An 18,641-nucleotide genomic window follows, 5' to 3' on the forward strand; every position below is an offset into this window, starting at 1 on the left:
TCCAGACTTGATCATTGCCCTCTGAGAACACACTGCCAGTAAAATCCATAATGTTTAGTGTAGAAAAACAAGCTGTCTAATAATTACCCCTGGGTTTCCTCCAAACATCACTAACCACTGCACTATTAAAAATCTCACTTGTTTTACACACCGGGATATATATACAGTACCAGTCAAAAGTTTGGTAACACCTTCTCATTCAACTACTTTGAAGAATCTAAAATATAAAACATATTCTGGTTTGTTGAGCATTTGTTTGTTTACCACATAATTCCATATGTGTTCCTTCATAGTTTGGATGTCTTCAATATTAATCTACAATGTAGAACAAAATAAAGAAAAACTATTGAATGAGAAGGTGTGTCCAAACTTTTGACTGGTACTGAATATATACAAACATACATATTTTCTGTGTGAGCCCGGGGAAATTGAGAATGAGGTGCACTGTTTGTGTTTCTGTCCTATCTACGAGGACATAAAGGATGTACCCTTAAGTAAAATAACTTCCATTTAGGTTGATTTCTTTTGGCTTGATGATTATGAAAACCTTGAGTCGTGCTCCAGCAAAGGAACCTTTTTTTTGTAGCCGATTTTATTTGCCAGGCCCGGGAGAGAAGGCAGAATGTTTTGTTTCATATTGAGCTCTGAAGTAACCCTTCATTTTGTAACTGGATGAGACTTAATGAAACGTGTGTCTAATAGAGCTGTATTTTTGGTGTCTTATAAACCCATGATTGTTGGGCACGTTATGTGCACAAGACTAAAATAAAGATATCTATCTATATATATTTTTTTCTTTAACTAAATACGTTTTGAACTTTACCACTACTTGCATTATCAAATCAGGCACATGCCGGGGCAGAGTCACATGTCTCGCTGAGTGGTCAGCTGACAGTGAGACATCATAAAGGCAGATCAACAGGCTCCTCCGTCTGCATTGCAGTACTCAGCGCTCTCCAGTGCACCTCAGCCACAACAGAGAAACAAGCCGGAAAACATCGGAGTCATGCTGCTCCTAACTCTGCTCTTCGTGTCCGCAGGTAATGACAACACGCAAGGAAATGTTTTAATTGTACAAATTCGGCGTTACGGTTCAGACAGCGGTCGTTTCCCACTGAAAGGCTCCTGAAAGGCTCCTGGTTGTGTAACCGCGCTGCTAACGCTAAGTGCGTTTACACAGGGCAACGCGGAAGCCTTTAAAGTGGCGTTTTGTAAACACTAACTAATCGGACAGCGTTAACTTTATCAAGAAACGCTGGTTTATACTGACGGTATATGATATCTGAGATGCATAGTTCGGCTGTTTGTCTTCATTAAATGAACAAGCCAAAGTTACATCTTTTATGGACGAGTTCTGCTTTCGTTTGAGGCTGTAAGGCGTAATGTAATGGTTGGGCCGCTCGCTAACGTTAGCCTGCCAGCTAACGCAGGTAAACATTGATCCAACGTTAGCCTATTGTTAGACCTTTGCATAGGCTTAGATCATTATTGTTTATAAAATGATGTTTGAACATCCCCATAAAGCTAGCTACGTAAGCTTACTAACTGTGTGTGTGAGACACTTGTCTCATTCTTTAAGAATAAACTGTTGTGGATTTGTATCAAATGATCTTGAATTGTGTTGATGTGATTATTCATGATGTGTGTATGGTATAAAAAACAATTCAGTATCAGTGCAATCTTACAATGACTTCATTAAGTGTGTGTCAATACTTATCAGTACTCTTCTGTCGGTGGGGGCTGATAGGCCCTAACCTGCTCTGACCAGACAATGAATGCCCCATGTGTTACGCTTTGTTAACCCTTAGTTTGGTTTTAAGAGGAAGTTCAGATATGAAACTTTAAACCAACCACTTTCATATCAGCTTCCAGTGAAAGGTCTATGTATTTCTTAAGTTATTTTCGATTTTAGTTCCTCCTGATATTCTTTGTAAGTTGGTGGTAATGGTTACCAGTACTTTTATGGCACTAATGGCTATTTTAACTTTATGTTCAGACAAAACCGGGACAGTGAAGTATACAGTGAAGCTATGCAGTAAACAGACAGCTGGGCTTTTTATATGATGTTGACTTGGCCCTGTGGTATTTGGTGTATGGATCTGAAATGATTCCTTAATGATCTGTTTCTTCTTATCAGAGCACGTGCTGTGTTTTTTTGGGTTTTTTTTTTGCCGTCTTCTGGCATTATTGGTTCCTGAAGTCATGGTATCTGTGCTTTGTGTATTTTGTGCATAGCTTCAATCTGACTTGAGGTTAAATGATAATTTAATTTCATGTCGTCTTTGCACTTCAACATTCTTGCGTGTTCATGTAATAAGATTAGGGTTCAATTATGGTGTTCAACAAGGTATTATGTTTACTTCCTTTTAACTAATGTGTAGCCTTCTACACTGAAACTGTTACAGTCACTTGTTGTTGTTGAACAATGCTATCTCAATCCTATTTTAAGCCCAAATTGTCGTGTGATGTTGACTCACTGTCATTTTGATGAGCTTTCCGTTTCAGAATCAGAGTTACAGAAAGTGAGTCAAATATAGGCCTTTTTTGCTGACCTCCTGTAAAACTTGTTTTCTTTCTCTAATAAATAACTTGTTTTTCTGATGTGGATGATTACAAAAAGCCAATAAGCTTACAAGACATATCTCTTGCTGTGTATTGCCTTGTTAACAGTTTACTGCTGTACAATAATCCTGTGCAGAGATGTACTCCCTGAGTCAGTCTGCTTGGGAACAGTTTGTTTTTTTGTCTGACTGCTCATGTGACACAAGCGGAGGGTGGGAGTGTCCTGCCTGTACTGGAGCAATAGTGATCTCAGTGGTGTAACTGGGTTATCTGAAGGTTTGTCTGACCTCCATTGCCAATTCATGGTCGTTTTCACCAAAGACTATTCCCTGAACTGCTTTTATTTCAAATTCATTTTAACAGTATTCTTGTTATAATTCCAATTGCAGTGTGTCTGACTAAAGAGAGATGGGGCGATAATCTGTATCTACCTCCGTTTCTCAGGCAGAGTGGTAGTGAAAACAGGACACAGTGCTGCAGACTATTAGGTTTTTTTCCACATCAGTAAAATGGAGAAGTACCTTCTTTTTTTTTGTATTGCATTTGAAAGATGGTGTTTTCATTAAATGCAAAACCACTAATGCCTACTTCAGCACATGTGTTGTATATGTAAATAATTAGGTCCTCGTGTGGTATTTCTTCTTGGTCTGTTGCTTCTGGCTGGTTGGTGGTGGGAAATTTGATTTTAGAGGTATGCTAATGCAACTTAGCAGTTGAGCTAATAGGATTTAGTGTGTTTTTTCCCCTTGATTGCAGTTATGAAACAGTTTCAAGAGTATTTACCCACAATCCTCAGTGTTTGAAGTAGTTCTATCTTCGTCAGCAACAGGTGTTTGTCTCCCTGCTTGAGCCTCCGTAAACCAAACAGACAGGTGACAGTCTTACATGATTGCATTTCTTTGTTGAAATTTAAAAAAAACTTTCTGAAACTTGAAAGACATGGGCTAGCTGCCGTTTAGGGGAAAAAAATCCAATTTGACTCGCAATGCTGCATCGATATATATATATTTTTTTTTTTTTTTTACCAATGCATTTGAGCTCTTCAATGCAGTAGTTCCTGCTCATCAGACTTGTTGACTTTGAGCCTGATAAAGTCCTCAGAGCTCCAAGTGAATCTTTAATAAAATAAGTTAAAAACCCTGCTTGTTGTCATCTGCTACATATTGTAAAAATCAGCCGACAAGGGCTTGATTATCTGCCTTTTGTACAGGGCTGTTTTTATAATCAAATAAATGTTTTATAACCTGCCGAGCAGTTACAAAGTCGAAAGTGAAGTTCTTAAAAATTCCCCTTTCTTTTCTTTTTTTTTCTTTTTTTTTTTATAAATGTTTTGAGGAAGTATGTTGGCTCAAGAACCTCAAACCAATAGGTGCAGACAGTTCCTCGAAAAAAAAAAACAAAAAAAAAACTGAATAAGTCTGGAGATTAAAAGAGCATTTCGGCTTGTGTCTGGTTTACCTCCTTAATAACATATCCAGGGAATGTTTTTTTTGTTTTTCCCCCCCCCCCCCCCCCCCCCATGTGTCTGCTTCTTCTGAAAGGTGACATTTGATTCTTTTGTCTGTTGCAGCTGTAGCGACCCCTCTGCTGGGCACCGAGCAGTGTGCTCGAGGCCCCCCCTACTGGTGCCAGAATGTAAAGACTGCGTCTCTGTGCGGAGCCGTGGCTCACTGCCAGCAGAATGTCTGGAACAAGCCCCAGATGGTGAGCCTTTTCTTCTTCCCTTTTTTTCAGTTAAAGTGACAATGCCATTCATATTCTTTTGTTTGTTCAAAAAATTAATTAATTAAAAAAAACATTTCTCATTTGTGTTAGAGATATTCTTTACTCTTGACACACCCAATTTTCTGGTTTCAGAAATCAGTGCCATGTGACTTGTGTAAAGAGGTGTTGATGGTGGTGGAGCAGATACTGAAGGACAATGCCACTGAGGTAAGATAAAAACAAAATCCTCTGTTTGTTCAGAGAACCTTTGATAAGAAAATGCGTTGCTTGAAATATTTACCAAGAATGACACCCTCCTTTGCAAGACTGATGTGTGAATTGATGTCATTGCAGACTGAGGTTCTTGGGTACCTGGAGAAGGCCTGCCAGCTCCTCCCTGATAAAAGTTTGTCTGCAGAGTGCAAGGAGATGGTGGATGACTACTACCCCATCCTCATGGGAATCCTAAAAGGAGAACTGGTGAGCACAGTCAACCTGTTTGTCCAAGTCTTAGCCTCTCCTCAGTTTGAATACAGATGAAAAACCTGTGGGTGAAGGTCCAGGGTAGTAACCGTTAACCAAAATAACAGTTTAGTCACATCACAAGTTTGCATTTGAATGGTGCCTTTTTATAAGGTTTGCATTTACAACTGTATTGGATGCTTAAGATAAAGCATTTTTTGCCAAAGATCTTGTTCAAGCTTATTGGAGATTAGTTTATCGTTCAGCTTCATTTAAGACTCGAAGTAAATGGTAAAATCTGCCCGCCAGAGTCAAAACGGAAAAGAGAAGTGGCTGTTAGCAAAGCGCAGTGAGCTGAATAAGGGCTATTGATGGGGAAGTGAGTCAAAGTCTAAATGGGAACAGAGTAGTCATTGTGTAATACTCAGCCTCATGACTGGGAGCATTTTGTGTTGCTTTCTTCGTTTCAACTCTCACCTGCCACAGCTTTGGGAAATTAAATTATGGTTCTTTATGGATCCTATTATAAGCTTAATGTTGGTATATGGTATTGTATAGTTTTTTTTTTGTGTGTGAGATTAACAAAGTATCTATCAATCTCAACAAAACATGACATTTTTAGATATCTTGTTCAAGTTGGATTTCTGTGAAACTCATTTGACTGTTTCCTCCAGATTTTAAACAAGGGTTTTTACGAAGAGCTGTCTGTAAAAATGCTCCAGTTATTGAAGTAACTTAATGTGTGTGTGTGTTTTTAGGAGGATCCCAGTGTGGTGTGTGCAGCCATCGGGATGTGTCAGTCTGAGCAGTTAGCCCTGGCTAAGGTTCATGCCCAGGAGCAGCTCGTGTCCAATGAAATCCCTCAGATGGATCTCGCCCAGAAAGTGTCCCCCTTCCTCCTCAATGTGCCCCAGCTCCTCTATCCTCAGGAGAGTCCAAAGCAGGTACACAGTTTACCTGCCCTCTGTTATCTCCATATGTTGTTAACGAATACCATCTTAATATGACCCTGAATCTCACCTTCCCTGTAGGAAAGTAATGAAGTGTGCCAAGACTGCGTCAAGTTCCTGACTGATGCTCAAACTGAAGCAAAGGCCAACACCACATTTGTCGACTCTCTCATTGAGAATATCGAGAACCAGTGTGACCTGCTTGGGGAAAGCTTGGCTGTCATGGTATGAGCCCCTATGAGTGAAGGAGGTTTGATTACATGCACGTTTTTCTTTGTCAAACAAAAGGAAAGTCCCATAACATAACTTTTTTTTTTTTTTCCTCATTGCAGTGCAAGCAGTATGTCGACCAGTATGGTACCCTCGTTATTCAGCAGCTCATGTCCATGGTGAGTGTCCTCCTAATGCACCTAACTTACTTTAAAAGAACGGAAACACCTTTTTTGTGTTTGTATATTTAAGCCACAGTTTAACATGACTGGTAAGTTTTGCTAGTCCTAAATCCATATTCATTCTTGCAGCCCCACCTGGCCCGCTGACCTTAATTTATCCATATCTTTAAATTGCTTTCTGTCTTTTTTTTAATTCCTGTTGTCTTTTTTTTTTGCCCTGTGTTCCTTCTTTTCTTTTCTCCTTTCCATTCATGTTGTCCTGCTCTGTTTTCTCCTGCTCTGGGTTTTGTGTGCTGCTCCCCAGAAACAGGTAGGTCTTTCTGTGTTCCGCCTTAACCCTTAGCTCTTGCTACTTGTGCTGTCCACTCCTAATCCTACTCGCCTGACCCTGTAGATATGCATGTGAATGATAATCTCATTAAAAAAAAAAAATCAGACTGCTTTACCTAACCTTGACACTGTGCTAGTGGGGCTAATGTCGTGACACCTTAGTGCCTGTTGGAACACTACAGCATACTTTTTAAAGTATGCTTGGATGCTTTGTTTTCAAAGACTGATTTACGGTCTTTACGAACATGGAAGTAGCCATCCACATTAAAAACAGCACCATCTTTATTGGGCCGTGTAAGGCAGTTCAACACTGGCTGATCTTGTTGTGGATGCCTGAGAGCTGCATAGCCAGTATGGGGGTGTGTGTGTGTGTGTTGCTTTGTGTTTGGTACTGGTTAAAGTAAGCTGCGTTAGATTTGTGTTTTTCTTTTTAACATAGAAACTTCTGGATATTGCATGGGTGGTCATTTTTATGAAATGGTATAGAATGGGTAGACTCATGACATGCAATATGGTAGACCTTTCGCCGTGTATTCTAAAGTAACTTGTCTGTTTGTGTCCTCAGCAACCCAAGGACATCTGTGTCCACGCTGGCTTCTGTACAGCTACAAAGAAGTCCGTTCCAATGCTGAAGCTGATGGCTGCCATGACTGTACCTGCCGCCAAGGGCGTGCCTGCTCTCAAGCTTTTCCCTGCCACTAAGGTTGAGTCTGCCACTGACAAGTCTGCTAAGGTAAGTCATGGTGGGCGCCTGACTGCTGACTCCTACCAGTACTTCATAATGATAGCCCAGTATTGTCAGTGTACATGACACGGTCCGTCTTTGTCTTCCAGACCATGGTGTCAGTCCGCGAGTCCCCTAAGTGTGCCATCTGTGAGTTTGTGATGAAACAGTTGGAGTCTCTTTTGGAGGATCAGAAAACAGAGGTGGGATATGTGCAACTAAAGTTATCCAATATGGCCAGTAAAAACAAACTATGCAAAACTGCTGTGAACATACTGTTGGTGCAGTTAGTTAGAATCAGCTCCAGTGTCAAGCTGATCAATTTGTTTCTGTCTCAGGAGGAGGTGGTTAAAGCCGTAGAGAAGGTGTGCAATTATCTGCCCTCTTCTCTGAGTGCCCAGTGTAAGGACCTGGTTGAGACCTACGGCCAGGCCATCATTGAGCTTCTGGTGCAGCAGGCTGACCCAGCGACCATCTGCACAGTGATGGCACTCTGCAATGATGGCAGCCGTGCATATGTCCGTAAGTTCCCTTCAAAAGCACACTTATTGCAAATGTTAGCTCTGTGGACGACTGAGATGTTGTGCAATAGTCATATTAGAGGTGTTATGAATTTCCAGTTTTATTTGAAAAGAGCACTGGAGCATTAATACAAAGGAATGATGGTGAATGTTTGCAGTAAAATCATTTAAATGTAGAGATATTTGGGTCAAACTAAGCAGAAGGCTCAAGTTTGTTAGAATTTTTTATTTTTCTCCCCCATTAAAACATTTTATAAACTATTTGAGGCCCTCTCTTGCAACACAATGTGCTTCATTTTAACTGTAACCAGAGCTGTGTTTTGCTGTTAGTTATTAAGTAATTTTTTTGCCGGTGTTATAAAATGTCAAGGTTAAGTTTGCCTCATACGAGGCTGTGTTGTCTATGTGTGATCTCTAAAGTCAAAGTCACATCTGATGGCCAAAGGTGTACTCCCCCATATGGATAACAATGGTGAATCCTGTTCTAATTCTCTCCAGCTGCACTCGACCAGGATCTCTTTAAGACTGGTGGCTACTGCGAGGTTTGCGAGATGGCCGTTCGTTACATTGACGGCATTCTGGAGAAGAATGCAACAGAGGCAGAGATTGAGGAGGCTGTGAGGAAAGTATGCAGCTTCCTGCCCGACTCCTTCCAGACCGAGGTGATTAGTTATAGTGGTACTAGTTTGATCTCTTTTCCTTGTCTGCCTTTTACCTGTCCTCTTTGTAAACCCTTGTGTGTCTTTGTCAACAGTGTGACCAGATGATTCAACAGTATGAGCCAATGCTTATCCAGCTGCTTCTCCAGATGCTCGACCCGGAATTTGTGTGCATGGTAAAGTGTAAACTAGATTCATTCATAACTAAATATCTGTAAAAAGAACACTTTATCTTCATTGTAAAGAAGTTTCTTGTACTCACTTATTTTTGCCTTAAATTGTTGGTAACAAACAGTAAATGGGGATATTTAGATAGCATGTAGCCCAGTCTAGTATCTGAGCTGTCTGTGTGTGTACATAACAGAAATTGAGAGCCTGTCCTGAAGCTGTGCAAAAGCTGCTGGGAACAGACCAGTGCAGCTGGGGACCTGCATTCTGGTGCAAGAACAGGGATACAGCATCTCGATGCAGTGTGAGTAGATGAGCATTCTTGAGCCCGTCGTCCTTTTGAACTGTATTGCCTACCACTATTTATTCTTTAAACCTGGCTATGTTCAAGTCTAACCTTGTCTAACCACTTGTTTCTGTCTTTTTTAGGCCGTGGCTCACTGCGAACGCTATGTGTGGGTATAGAGGAAGCACAAACTGACCTGTAGGGAATTGAAAGAAACATTACTGTAGCGCTGCTTCCCACTTTTAAATTTTTGTTTTTAATGACTGCAGTTTGTTTAAATTAACTTTGATATTTTGAATGCTGTCATGGTGGAAAGGGACTGGACTCTTATTGTTTTTTTTTTATTTTTATTTTTCTCTGGGGGGTGGGGCTTGGGGGGAATGAGGATGTCTGCAGCTTTGCCTGGTACTGCTTCACTGAGCAAAAGTCCCAAAGCTTCACTGTCAGGCTTTGCAGATTTGCATTATTAATTGTTGCTTGCTGGATGTGGTTTATGTAAGAACACAGATTGTACCATTTTAACACCACAGCAGAGTGCTGCTGCTCTGATTGGTCTTAAGACCTTTTCCCCCATCTGTAATTGATTCCTTCTCCCTAGAGTAATTGAACACAAATGGGAGAAACCACTCAGTGTTAAGAATGACCGGCAGTACTTTTAGCAGGATGTCTGATCCCTAAACAAATTCATATTTTGTAGAGAGAAAATGCGTGTTCCTTCTTTTTTTTTTTTTTTTTTTTTTTTTTTTTAATTAGCGGATATGGAGATAATCGATCTGAGAGTGTACCTCCCACTCGCCTCCCATTGTTTGCACTCTTCCTACTGTTTGTAAATCACTGTTTCTAACGTACAGAGAGCACCTCTAATTCGATTGTCTGCCTCAAACAATGAGCCAACTGTCAGGTGATCTGTACATTTATAACAATTAAAGTGATCCCAATCCACTTGCTTTCATTTTTCTTTTCTTCATTGTAAACTGAGCATTCTTATCAAGCTTGTCATACAAACCTACTGGTTCCTTTTTGTTTCAGGATGTTCAGTTTTACAAACCTCAGCAGCCAGTCACGTATGGGACATTTACAAAACTTGTCCATAGTAAAGTTTACTTAGTATACAACAATAATGTCCTTAGCCTATAATATGCAAATTACATATTTTTATACTGCTGACCATTTTCTGAATGACAACCTACAGTCAATCTCTAGATTAATTTCTCAAAGAGGCATCTGAGTTAATCCATTTCAATACAGTAGGATGATTTTATAATTAAAACTTTAAAGGCTAGCAGTTATGGAGTACATTATTTGTATAAAATAATGTAGTACAAAAATTTGTAATTTGAGCTCAAGTTTAAGATTGAATTAAAAAGCAAAATATTTAATATGCAGAAAAACATTTGTATGTTTAAGATTGAACACAATTACAAATTAGGCTACTTTCCATCACTTATAATGGACTGCAGTCTTTTAAAAATGATGACAAATCAAACTTGTTACTGGAAATGTTTATAAAGTCAGGTTAGAAAAGTCAGAACTCGGGTTCAATACAAGGTTTACAAACGGCAGACACCAATCAACAACAATTAGCATGTCTCATGTACCAAGATGTGCTTCTTTGCCATCTGCATATTTTATTACAGTGGAACCTAAATGGCACCTTTGGCATAACAACGGATGTACCACATATTTTCACCCCTTGAACCAACAAATTTTGGTTTTGTTTAGTTTTTTGACATAAAAATGTGGTTGTTCAATGAGGTGTCCCTTATGGACTGCACTGATTGCTAGTGCTGCCTGAAGAACCACTTCCTGATCTTAAATATGTAACAACCAAGTCCTGGCAGACCCCTATGGCTAACATCATGAGCCACATCAGTGTAAACAGTACATATTAATGTGAAGGTTTATAGTTGAGAGAGGCTTATCAGCCCTTTCCCCTCATGGCAAACAATTGGCTTTACTGGTGCACTTATCAGTGCTTTAAGGTTCTGCTGTTCATCAGACTCTACTGTCCAGCAATTGTCTGCCGTATAGCTCAACTATACCACTGTAAAATGACTAGGTTATTGCTCAACAGCCTGGTCAGATGTAGTGCACAATAAGCACGGAGAAAGCAGATCCCACAGCCAGTCCCAGAGTGAGAAAGAAGGACATGACCACTCCTGTGGCCTCTGCCAGCTCTCGAGGTACGACCTTGGGGCCATAGATCATTGGCAGAGTGCCGAGGTAGCCGTTGGTGAGGCCTAGCAGGCAGTTAAAGACCACGGGGTACACGTCATTGGTGAAAAGCACAGTGTGGAGGTGGTCCCTTGGCTGGTAGTTACAGAACATCAGAAGTGGCACCATGACGGAGCGACACAGCACCAGTACAGGCAGGACTCGACTGGTGGGACCAGGGACCTGCAGCCAGGCTGTGGACTGCCTGCCACAGAAGTCCGCTACGTTGTACAGGAGGAAACTGGTGAGGGGCACAAAATAAGTGGTTGCCCAGGGGCTGCCGCTGTCTTTGTTGACAGACTGGATTCCCGAAGATACCGCAGGGAACACCATGATCGAGATGCAGAAGACGTAGAAGACGCTCATGCCGAGCACCCACATCTTCCTGAGGATAGGCTGCAGCGGTGGGATGGAGACTCTGCTCCCTGAGCCTTCTGCTGCCCCATTGCTCAGCACTTCTGAACTGGTGCACGCTGCTGCCTCCATGTAGTATCTAGAGAGAAGACAAGCAGAACGCAGCAAGTGACTAAAATCTCTAAAATTATTTCACTACTATATCTAAACTAAACTAAAAAGAGTTTTGTCATTAAATTGAAATAATGCTGTCTTAAAGGGTAACTTTGGTAGTTTTCAACCCTAGTTTTTGTGTTTAACTGACTAATTAGGCCCACTATTGTATTGTGAAAGTATTGAGCGAGAGCGCTGCATACAGCAGATGCCAAACAGGCTGCAGTGTAGTCATACTGGGGCCATTACGCACCATCAATGTACGTCCACTGAAAGTGGTTATCTTTGGCACTGACTGACATTATGGAAAGAGTCTCGCTCAAGGAGATGTCTCATTCTGAAATCTGAGTACCAGCCAGGCAGAGTTTGTTGTGTTGGAATACAGAGATCCTAGCTTAGTGTTTCAAGATAGTCAATGTCATGGCTGCATATTTAGATGATTTCAACAACGTGAAAAATGTATTTGAATTTGATTATTCAATTATATTATTTTCCATAATATTGTCAGAATCGCGTAATAACAATCTGAGCCTGACGCTGCACATTTGCCCCTGCAGCTTGTTTTTGCAGCCACTTTGTGTAGGATTTGAATATTTCTAACGTTGGCACCATCTGGTGGTGGTGGGAGGAATGACACTGTCAGATTTTATGCACACTGCTTAACTGTGATTTACAGTGTTCAAATTTAGATGAATGTAAATGTTACAGGCCAAGGGAAGGTATAATCATACCCCAAATTTGTAAAATTAGAAGGCAGGTTGATAGGTGTTTTGTGTGTCTGTATAAGAACCATAACATCTTTGGCTGCTACTGACCTTGAATATGCCAGCTTTGGCAGCAGCAGATATGTGATGATGCAGAGCAGGATAATGAAGTCGGCTGTCAGGAAATAGAACAGAGCGCTGTCTGTCACATCCTTCGCCACCGCCAGGTCCACTACTGACGCTACTGCACTCAACGTGCCTCCCATGCCCTGGCCTGAGACAAGAAAGGACCTCCGCTAATGTATTGTACATTCAGTTAAAAAGGGACATACATAGCATTATTTCATCAGTAAACCCTTAATGAAGCTGTTAAATAGTGCATATTTAACACATTTGTACAATGGTAATGTATTCATACTACTGGGAATGAGAGCTATACCCGATATAAGAGCCTGAGAAATCCTCATGGGGAAATGCCCACTGATCCCAAACATGCTGCCACAGAAGAGGTTGGACGCTCCGCTGACGACAGCCACACTGGCTAGCGTGATGATAAAGAACTCCGTCCTGCAGTCTGACACATCCACCTTCACCATCACCGTGGTCAACACAAACACCAACAGGATCACAAAAAGAGACGACAGGATCCTCACGTTTGAAGATAACCTATAAATGCCACAAACACAGAGATGAACAGGGTTTAGGCAGGCATTTATCAAAGATTTGTTGATCAACTTAAACACAAACAGAATCACATGTTTGGCGCTGTGCTGTTGGACAAATGTGAGACAGTAAGCCATTTATTATCCACACACGCATTCTGCTGCAGAGGTTCTGTTCAAAATGAAGATCTAAAAAGGTAAAAACATCCAGAGACAATGAAAACCATCTGAAAGGTGCGTGCGTGTGTGTGTGTATTAACCTGTTAACTAGGAGATAGTTGAGTATCAGACACAGCACAGATGGCACCGTGGAGGCAATGGCCAGATAGCTTTCAAAGTAGTCCTGTAAATAGTGAAAAGGATTGTGTTGCCATAGATTTTTTTTTCAGACATGTGATAAGACACTCAGTCCGCACATCTGTCACAGGACCGTGACAGTTCTATAAAAAGCATGCAGAATTGCGCAAATGTGCATTTTCCTGTGTGCACACATGCACCATGGACATAGTAGTTGTATTTGTCTTTGGTAACCCTCTTACTCACGCCGAGGTGTGAACGTTGCTCCTCACTGCCACCTTGATGAGTGTTGTTGCTCAGTTTGTAGAGCCAGTAGTGTTTGGCTGTTATGAAGAAGTTCCAGGGCAGCAGGGAGCCGATGCCCATCAGAAAGAAGATGAGGTACACCAAACAGTACGAGTCATCTGGACTGTAGCGCATGGCCAGAGGCACTGGGGAATGCTTGGGCAGGAGAGATGCAGAGGGACTCTGGTCCTCGCTATCTTCATCCTCAGACACATGGTGGTTGCCAAGAGCAGTCGGAACATAGGAGGAGTTGAGACTCGGCTGCAAAGGCTCTGTGTCGTCCATTTTCACAGACTAAATTTAAGATTCTCTCAAAGTAAAGATGAGAGAGAGTATAGAAGATTGTGGTAGTGAAAGAACACTAAGAAAGGAAGTGTTAAACAGAAAGCTGTGAAGGAGAGGAAGAAAAAAACAAGTGAAAAACAATCTCTGTGAAATAATAATGGTATTGTAATTGGTGGGCTTGTATGATGATTACATTTACTTGTGCTTGTCCAAAAAGGAAAAGACACTCTATTTGTTGTGAAGCCATAGTCCGGAGAGATCCCTGTGCTGGAGCTGGAACAGACCAGTCCAATAGTCCAGATCCTGAGATGCTGCAATGCAAAGAGTCACTTCTAACTCATTCATTGGTGGGCATAATGAGAGGTATTGTCCAAATGTGATCCCATAAGTCCCACAATAGAGAAGCTGTACTCAGTTCATTTTCAACACAAAACATGTTCAGTACATAATACACTGCTACCTTTAAATTAAAAAAATAAATAAATAAATGATTGCACCAACGATAGAAGGGCCACTGAAGTAATATTATTTGACAGAAGGGTGTGGATGTGAACACACTGCTCTCCTACAGCAGGAATCTGCCCTGGGCATGCATAACTGTGAGTCAGGGTTTGCAATTCCCACAAATTCTTAAACGTTGAATGCTTCATCACATACATTCAAGTGATTCCGCATTTAACACGAAACATTTCTAACATGGCATGTGATTGTTTGGCCTGTCATACTGACTTTCAGCAATCACTACAGTTGCACTTCTGCCATCGACAAAATGAGAAAAAAAAACCAGACCTTGACCAGCACAGTATGATGTTGTTACTGAAACTATTTAAGGAGGTTAAAAGGCTGACGTGACAAAACAAAGCTGACCTTGCATCTTAAAGCATCACGTGTGCCATTAATAAGGAACCAAAAGGTTTCACAAAGGTTTTTATCACTATTTAATGCAAAACGATTCTGCTCATTCTGCAGAGATCTTCCTTGTTGTGGGTGAATATACATCAGGTCACGTTTTATTCGTCAGTGTGGACACGGCTGTAAACAATCAAACTTACAGTATCTTTGCTAAATATGAATTCCAGCCTTGTACAAATGATCTACAAACGAAGATCATTTCTAACGAACTCGACCCGTGCCTAATGTTGGGCTACTTAAACAAAAGATAAACATACCTCACAGTTGGACCTCTCTGACTGTTGCTGCTGTCTTTTCTACAAGTGCTGGACCGACACAACGATCCATATCACAGCAGACTTCATTTCTGGTCACCTGACAGCAGTAAACACAATACCTCTTCCGGCACGAATCCTTCAGACTAAAAGCTCTACCTACACACATCTAAACCAGCTGGACTCAAGATGTATATTCTACCCAGTAACAACGAAACTTGCGTTAACGCAATACGCATTCTTGCCCAGGCCCGAGCTTTATACAAACAAATTATTTTCAAATCAACACAGCTCTTAAAGTAAAAGTAATCCACGCTATTATTCGGAAAGCCAACCCACATGCCGGAAGTTCTGTTTTTCCATTTGTAAAATAAAAGCATCTGTTTACAAATTTACATTATTCCTATTTTGCTATACCGACCCGGGGACCCCGGAGGTATACGTTTTGTCTTATCCAACATAACTTTGCATGCTTTATATCATCCAAAATTGTCATTACTTTGACAATCAATTTGTCCCTACTGAATATATAAATTGATTATGCCAATGCAGTTTTAATAATTGGAACTATTGTATTTAATTTTGAGTTAGCCATGTGTCCCAATTTTAAGGGTCACACACTATCAGCCTGTGTTAGCTGGCTGAAATGTTCTCTCCTGAATCAGTAAGTTTTGGTTTGCCAAGGCCATGTGGTAAAGGTGTTCTGCTTTTTATAACATCACTTTTAATGCAGTCATTTATCTATTGACAATTTCTCAAGCTTTGAGGTAAAAAGTGGTCAAAATTTGTAGTACAGATCCAGTCGTCTTTGCTGTTATTCATTGTCATCCCAAACCCAATCAATGTTTTTTAAGTGAATTGTTCTGAATTGACAGTCATAGTACAGTATTTTGAAATAAGTAATTGGAAAGTCTTTCAAAAAAAGTTCCAAAGAAGATAATAATATATAATACTGAAAAAGTCATGAGAAAGTCTTACTATAGTATGTAAAAAAAAAAAAAAAAAAAAAAAAGTCATAGTAAAGTATGTCAAAGTAAGTCATAAAATACTATGGTGTGCAATTAAAAAGTCTTAGTATCATATGTGTGTTGACAACTTCAATCCAACAATGGTCTATGTTCCTTTTCCAGCCTGTTCTTTCTCTTAAAGGACTATGGTTGTCAGCTGATGAGCCACCCCTGAGCCTGCTGTGTATCCAGCTATGAAAGCTCACCACCTACACATCAAGTCTCTCTGCCTCTGTTGACACTGCTGCGGATTTGGTTTTGTTTACTTCAGACATTTCCAAACACCCAGACATGCTTATATAACTGATTACTGTCTTTCCATGTTTGTTTTGATTGATTATTGTTCTTCTTCAAATAAATATGTTTATTTATTACTGTTAACTCGTCTGGTCTCCCATTTGTGTTGCAGCTGTTGAATAGGCCATAAAAATTCTTAGAATAGTGTATCATGAAAATCATAGTAAAATATCTAATGAAAAGTCCTAGAAAAGTATAACATGTGAAAGTCAAGAAAAGGTCACAAATAAGTCATAGTATAGCATGACAAAAAAAGTCTTAAAGAGTCATAGCAAAGTATTTAAAAAAATAACCAAAAAGTCATATATAGAATGTCAGAGTAAATAATAGTATAGTATGACATAAAGTCATTAGAACTTCATAGTATAGTATGTTGTAAAAAAGTAAAAGTAGAGAATGTCTAGGTATAGTCAAAAAAATCACAAAAAAGTCATAGCATAGTATTTCTTAAAAAGTCAAAGTATAGTATGTCGAAAAAAAGTCATAAAAACATCATAGTATAGATATGTTTAAAAAAATCATAGTATAGTATGTTGAAAAAAGTCATAGTATAGTATGTCGATAAATTCATACAAAAAAGTAATTTAAAGTCAAGAGATAGTATGCCGTAAAAAGTAATGAAAAGCCATGGTATTGTATGTCAAACAAAGTCATACTATAGAATGTTGAAAAAATACATAAATAGTGAAAATATAGAATGTTGAAATAAAAGTCATAAAAAGTCATAGTATTCATTGTAGTTCATTGTATTTTATGTTGATAAAAATTCACAGTATAGTATGTCGAAAAAAGTCATAAAAAGTCCTAGTATATTATTAAAAAAATAAATAATTAATATTCATAGTAAAGTATCGCCATCAAAAATATATTGAAATGTCAATGTAAAGTATGTAATAAAAGTGATAGTACAGTGGCCAATCAAAAAGTCCTATGTATAATGCCATACAAAACTTATAGTCCAGAAAGTTATAAAAAGTCATTAAAAAGTATGCCAAAAAATGTAATGCTGTAGTAGATCAAAATTAATAGTATAGTTTGCCATAAAAAGTCATTTAAAGTTTTTATATAATATGCCATAAAATAGTATGATATAGAAAAGACATCTTATAGGATATCTTAGTCATTGTATAGTATGACAATACAATCGAAAAGTATAGTTTGCCATCGAAAAGTCAAAGCATAGTATGCAATCATGAAGTCATTGTATAGTATGACATCCAAAAAGTAACGTAAATGTTTTGTAAGTCATAAAAAAGTCATAGTATATTATGCCATCAAATCTTTTTTTAATCATATTATAATTTGTCATAAAAAGTACGTCATTAAAATTAGTAGCAGCAACTTCTTGAAACTAAACTGAGATCTAACACTGAAATACTCTCATTTGGTCTCTATTGTAACTATCTGGCTCAAATGTATGTGACAAAAGAGGGAGACTAATAAATAACTGTTAATAATGCAAAATTAAGTAACTTAAGAAAAGAATGCAGTGGGGTATGTCTGTCAGTAAGTCAGTCTGTAAGCGAATGTCTGTGTGAGTGAGTGAAGAGAAGTGTGTGTATCAAACACAATGCACAAAATAATGGCAATCTCAGTAGGCAGGCCAGGGGAAGATATGGAGAAGATCTTGCGAGTTTGCTTCATAGACTCCTGCTCAGGTGTGCTGCGTAGGGTGACGAGGTCTCAGCTCAAGCCTTGCCTGAAGCTAAGGGGAAAACACAGACAACAACTAGGACATGGAAGGGCAAATTCTGAGGCCATCACAATAAGTTAAAGAAGTTCTACTCTCTTGCAAACTTGTGCATCTGGCCCACAAGATTACATCAAAAGGAAAATGCCATTGTTTGTTCTCGATTGTGGGTTATATTTGCCTCAACACATCAAGAACATGACCAAAACATATTCAGAACTGTGCTGCTAGACTTTAAAGTTTAAGGTTATTCTGTTAATGGTTTTGGGACCAGCCTTATCGCAGACTCTATTTTGTTATATAATCTTTCACAAGCGCTCAGATCTTCCACTGCTGGGTATCATATATACAATTATAAGCAAAATAAAATAGGCAGCGTATGTTTTTCCTGAATGTGCTCTAAAATTATGTAATACACAAATAAATTATGGAACACACTACCAAGAACTACAAGAAATTTGTGACAAACATATTCTTAATGGTCCTTGTCTTTTTTTTTTTTTTTTTTTTTTTTTTTTAAACTCTTTGAACCTTTACCAGATGAACTAGAGGTCGCCCCTATATTTTTGTTTTACACAATAAGCTAACTAACTAACAGGAACTTTCCTAAGAGAATAATATTTTAATGTATGTATTATGTTTTTGGAGATAAACTGATATTTCCGAGTAATTTCCAGTGCCTAAAACAACCAATGATGATACAACTAGTGCAGTGTAGTGTAAGAAATGTCATAGTACCAAATATTGCAAAAAAATATTATTTGTAGCA

At 39.2% G+C, this 18,641-nt stretch overlaps 2 protein-coding genes across 3 annotated transcripts; one reads left to right on the plus strand and one right to left on the minus strand.

Moving 5' to 3' along the window:
• The first annotated feature begins 920 nt into the window (after positions 1–920).
• psap (prosaposin) lies at positions 921–9,700 on the plus strand. Its single transcript, XM_054599898.1, has 14 exons — positions 921–1,040; positions 4,133–4,266; positions 4,420–4,494; positions 4,621–4,746; positions 5,487–5,672; positions 5,760–5,903; positions 6,011–6,067; positions 6,966–7,133; positions 7,235–7,327; positions 7,463–7,646; positions 8,144–8,307; positions 8,400–8,480; positions 8,669–8,776; positions 8,902–9,700. Exons 1-14 carry the CDS (start codon positions 1,007–1,009, stop codon positions 8,935–8,937), a joined length of 1,590 nt encoding a protein of 529 aa, XP_054455873.1. The 5' UTR covers positions 921–1,006; the 3' UTR covers positions 8,938–9,700.
• A 575-nt stretch (positions 9,701–10,275) lies between these two features.
• slc29a3 (solute carrier family 29 member 3) lies at positions 10,276–14,969 on the minus strand. 2 transcript variants are annotated; one of them, XM_054600366.1, is made up of 7 exons: positions 14,882–14,969; positions 13,912–14,023; positions 13,389–13,815; positions 13,106–13,188; positions 12,623–12,849; positions 12,295–12,457; positions 10,276–11,465 (listed from the first exon to the last, which is right to left on the minus strand). In XM_054600366.1, exons 3-7 carry the CDS (start codon positions 13,710–13,712, stop codon positions 10,838–10,840), a joined length of 1,425 nt encoding a protein of 474 aa, XP_054456341.1. In that variant the 5' UTR covers positions 13,713–13,815; positions 13,912–14,023; positions 14,882–14,969; the 3' UTR covers positions 10,276–10,837. The 2 variants fall into 2 exon arrangements, with proteins under 2 accessions (XP_054456341.1, XP_054456340.1); XM_054600365.1 differs by having other exon boundaries at positions 13,906–14,023.
• Positions 14,970–18,641: the final 3,672 nt, after the last annotated feature.

Source organism: Anoplopoma fimbria, chromosome 6 (assembly GCF_027596085.1).
Source record: "Anoplopoma fimbria isolate UVic2021 breed Golden Eagle Sablefish chromosome 6, Afim_UVic_2022, whole genome shotgun sequence".
Lineage (NCBI taxonomy): Eukaryota > Metazoa > Chordata > Actinopteri > Perciformes > Anoplopomatidae > Anoplopoma > Anoplopoma fimbria.

Excerpts from the sequence above, each read along its gene's own strand:
- slc29a3 (XM_054600366.1), bottom strand. The coding sequence starts at position 13,712 with ATGGACGACACAGAGCCTTTGCAGCCGAGTCTCAACTCCTCCTATGTT. Across the intron at positions 12,850-13,105 it reads AACTATCTCCTAGTTAACAG|GTTATCTTCAAACGTGAGGA; the intron begins GTTAATACACAC and ends TGGCATTTATAG. Across the intron at positions 12,458-12,622 it reads TTCTCAGGCTCTTATATCGG|GCCAGGGCATGGGAGGCACG; the intron begins GTATAGCTCTCA and ends TTCTTGTCTCAG.
- psap (XM_054599898.1), top strand. The coding sequence starts at position 1,007 with ATGCTGCTCCTAACTCTGCTCTTCGTGTCCGCAG. Across the intron at positions 4,747-5,486 it reads GAATCCTAAAAGGAGAACTG|GAGGATCCCAGTGTGGTGTG; the intron begins GTGAGCACAGTC and ends GTGTGTTTTTAG. Across the intron at positions 5,904-6,010 it reads GGGAAAGCTTGGCTGTCATG|TGCAAGCAGTATGTCGACCA; the intron begins GTATGAGCCCCT and ends TCCTCATTGCAG.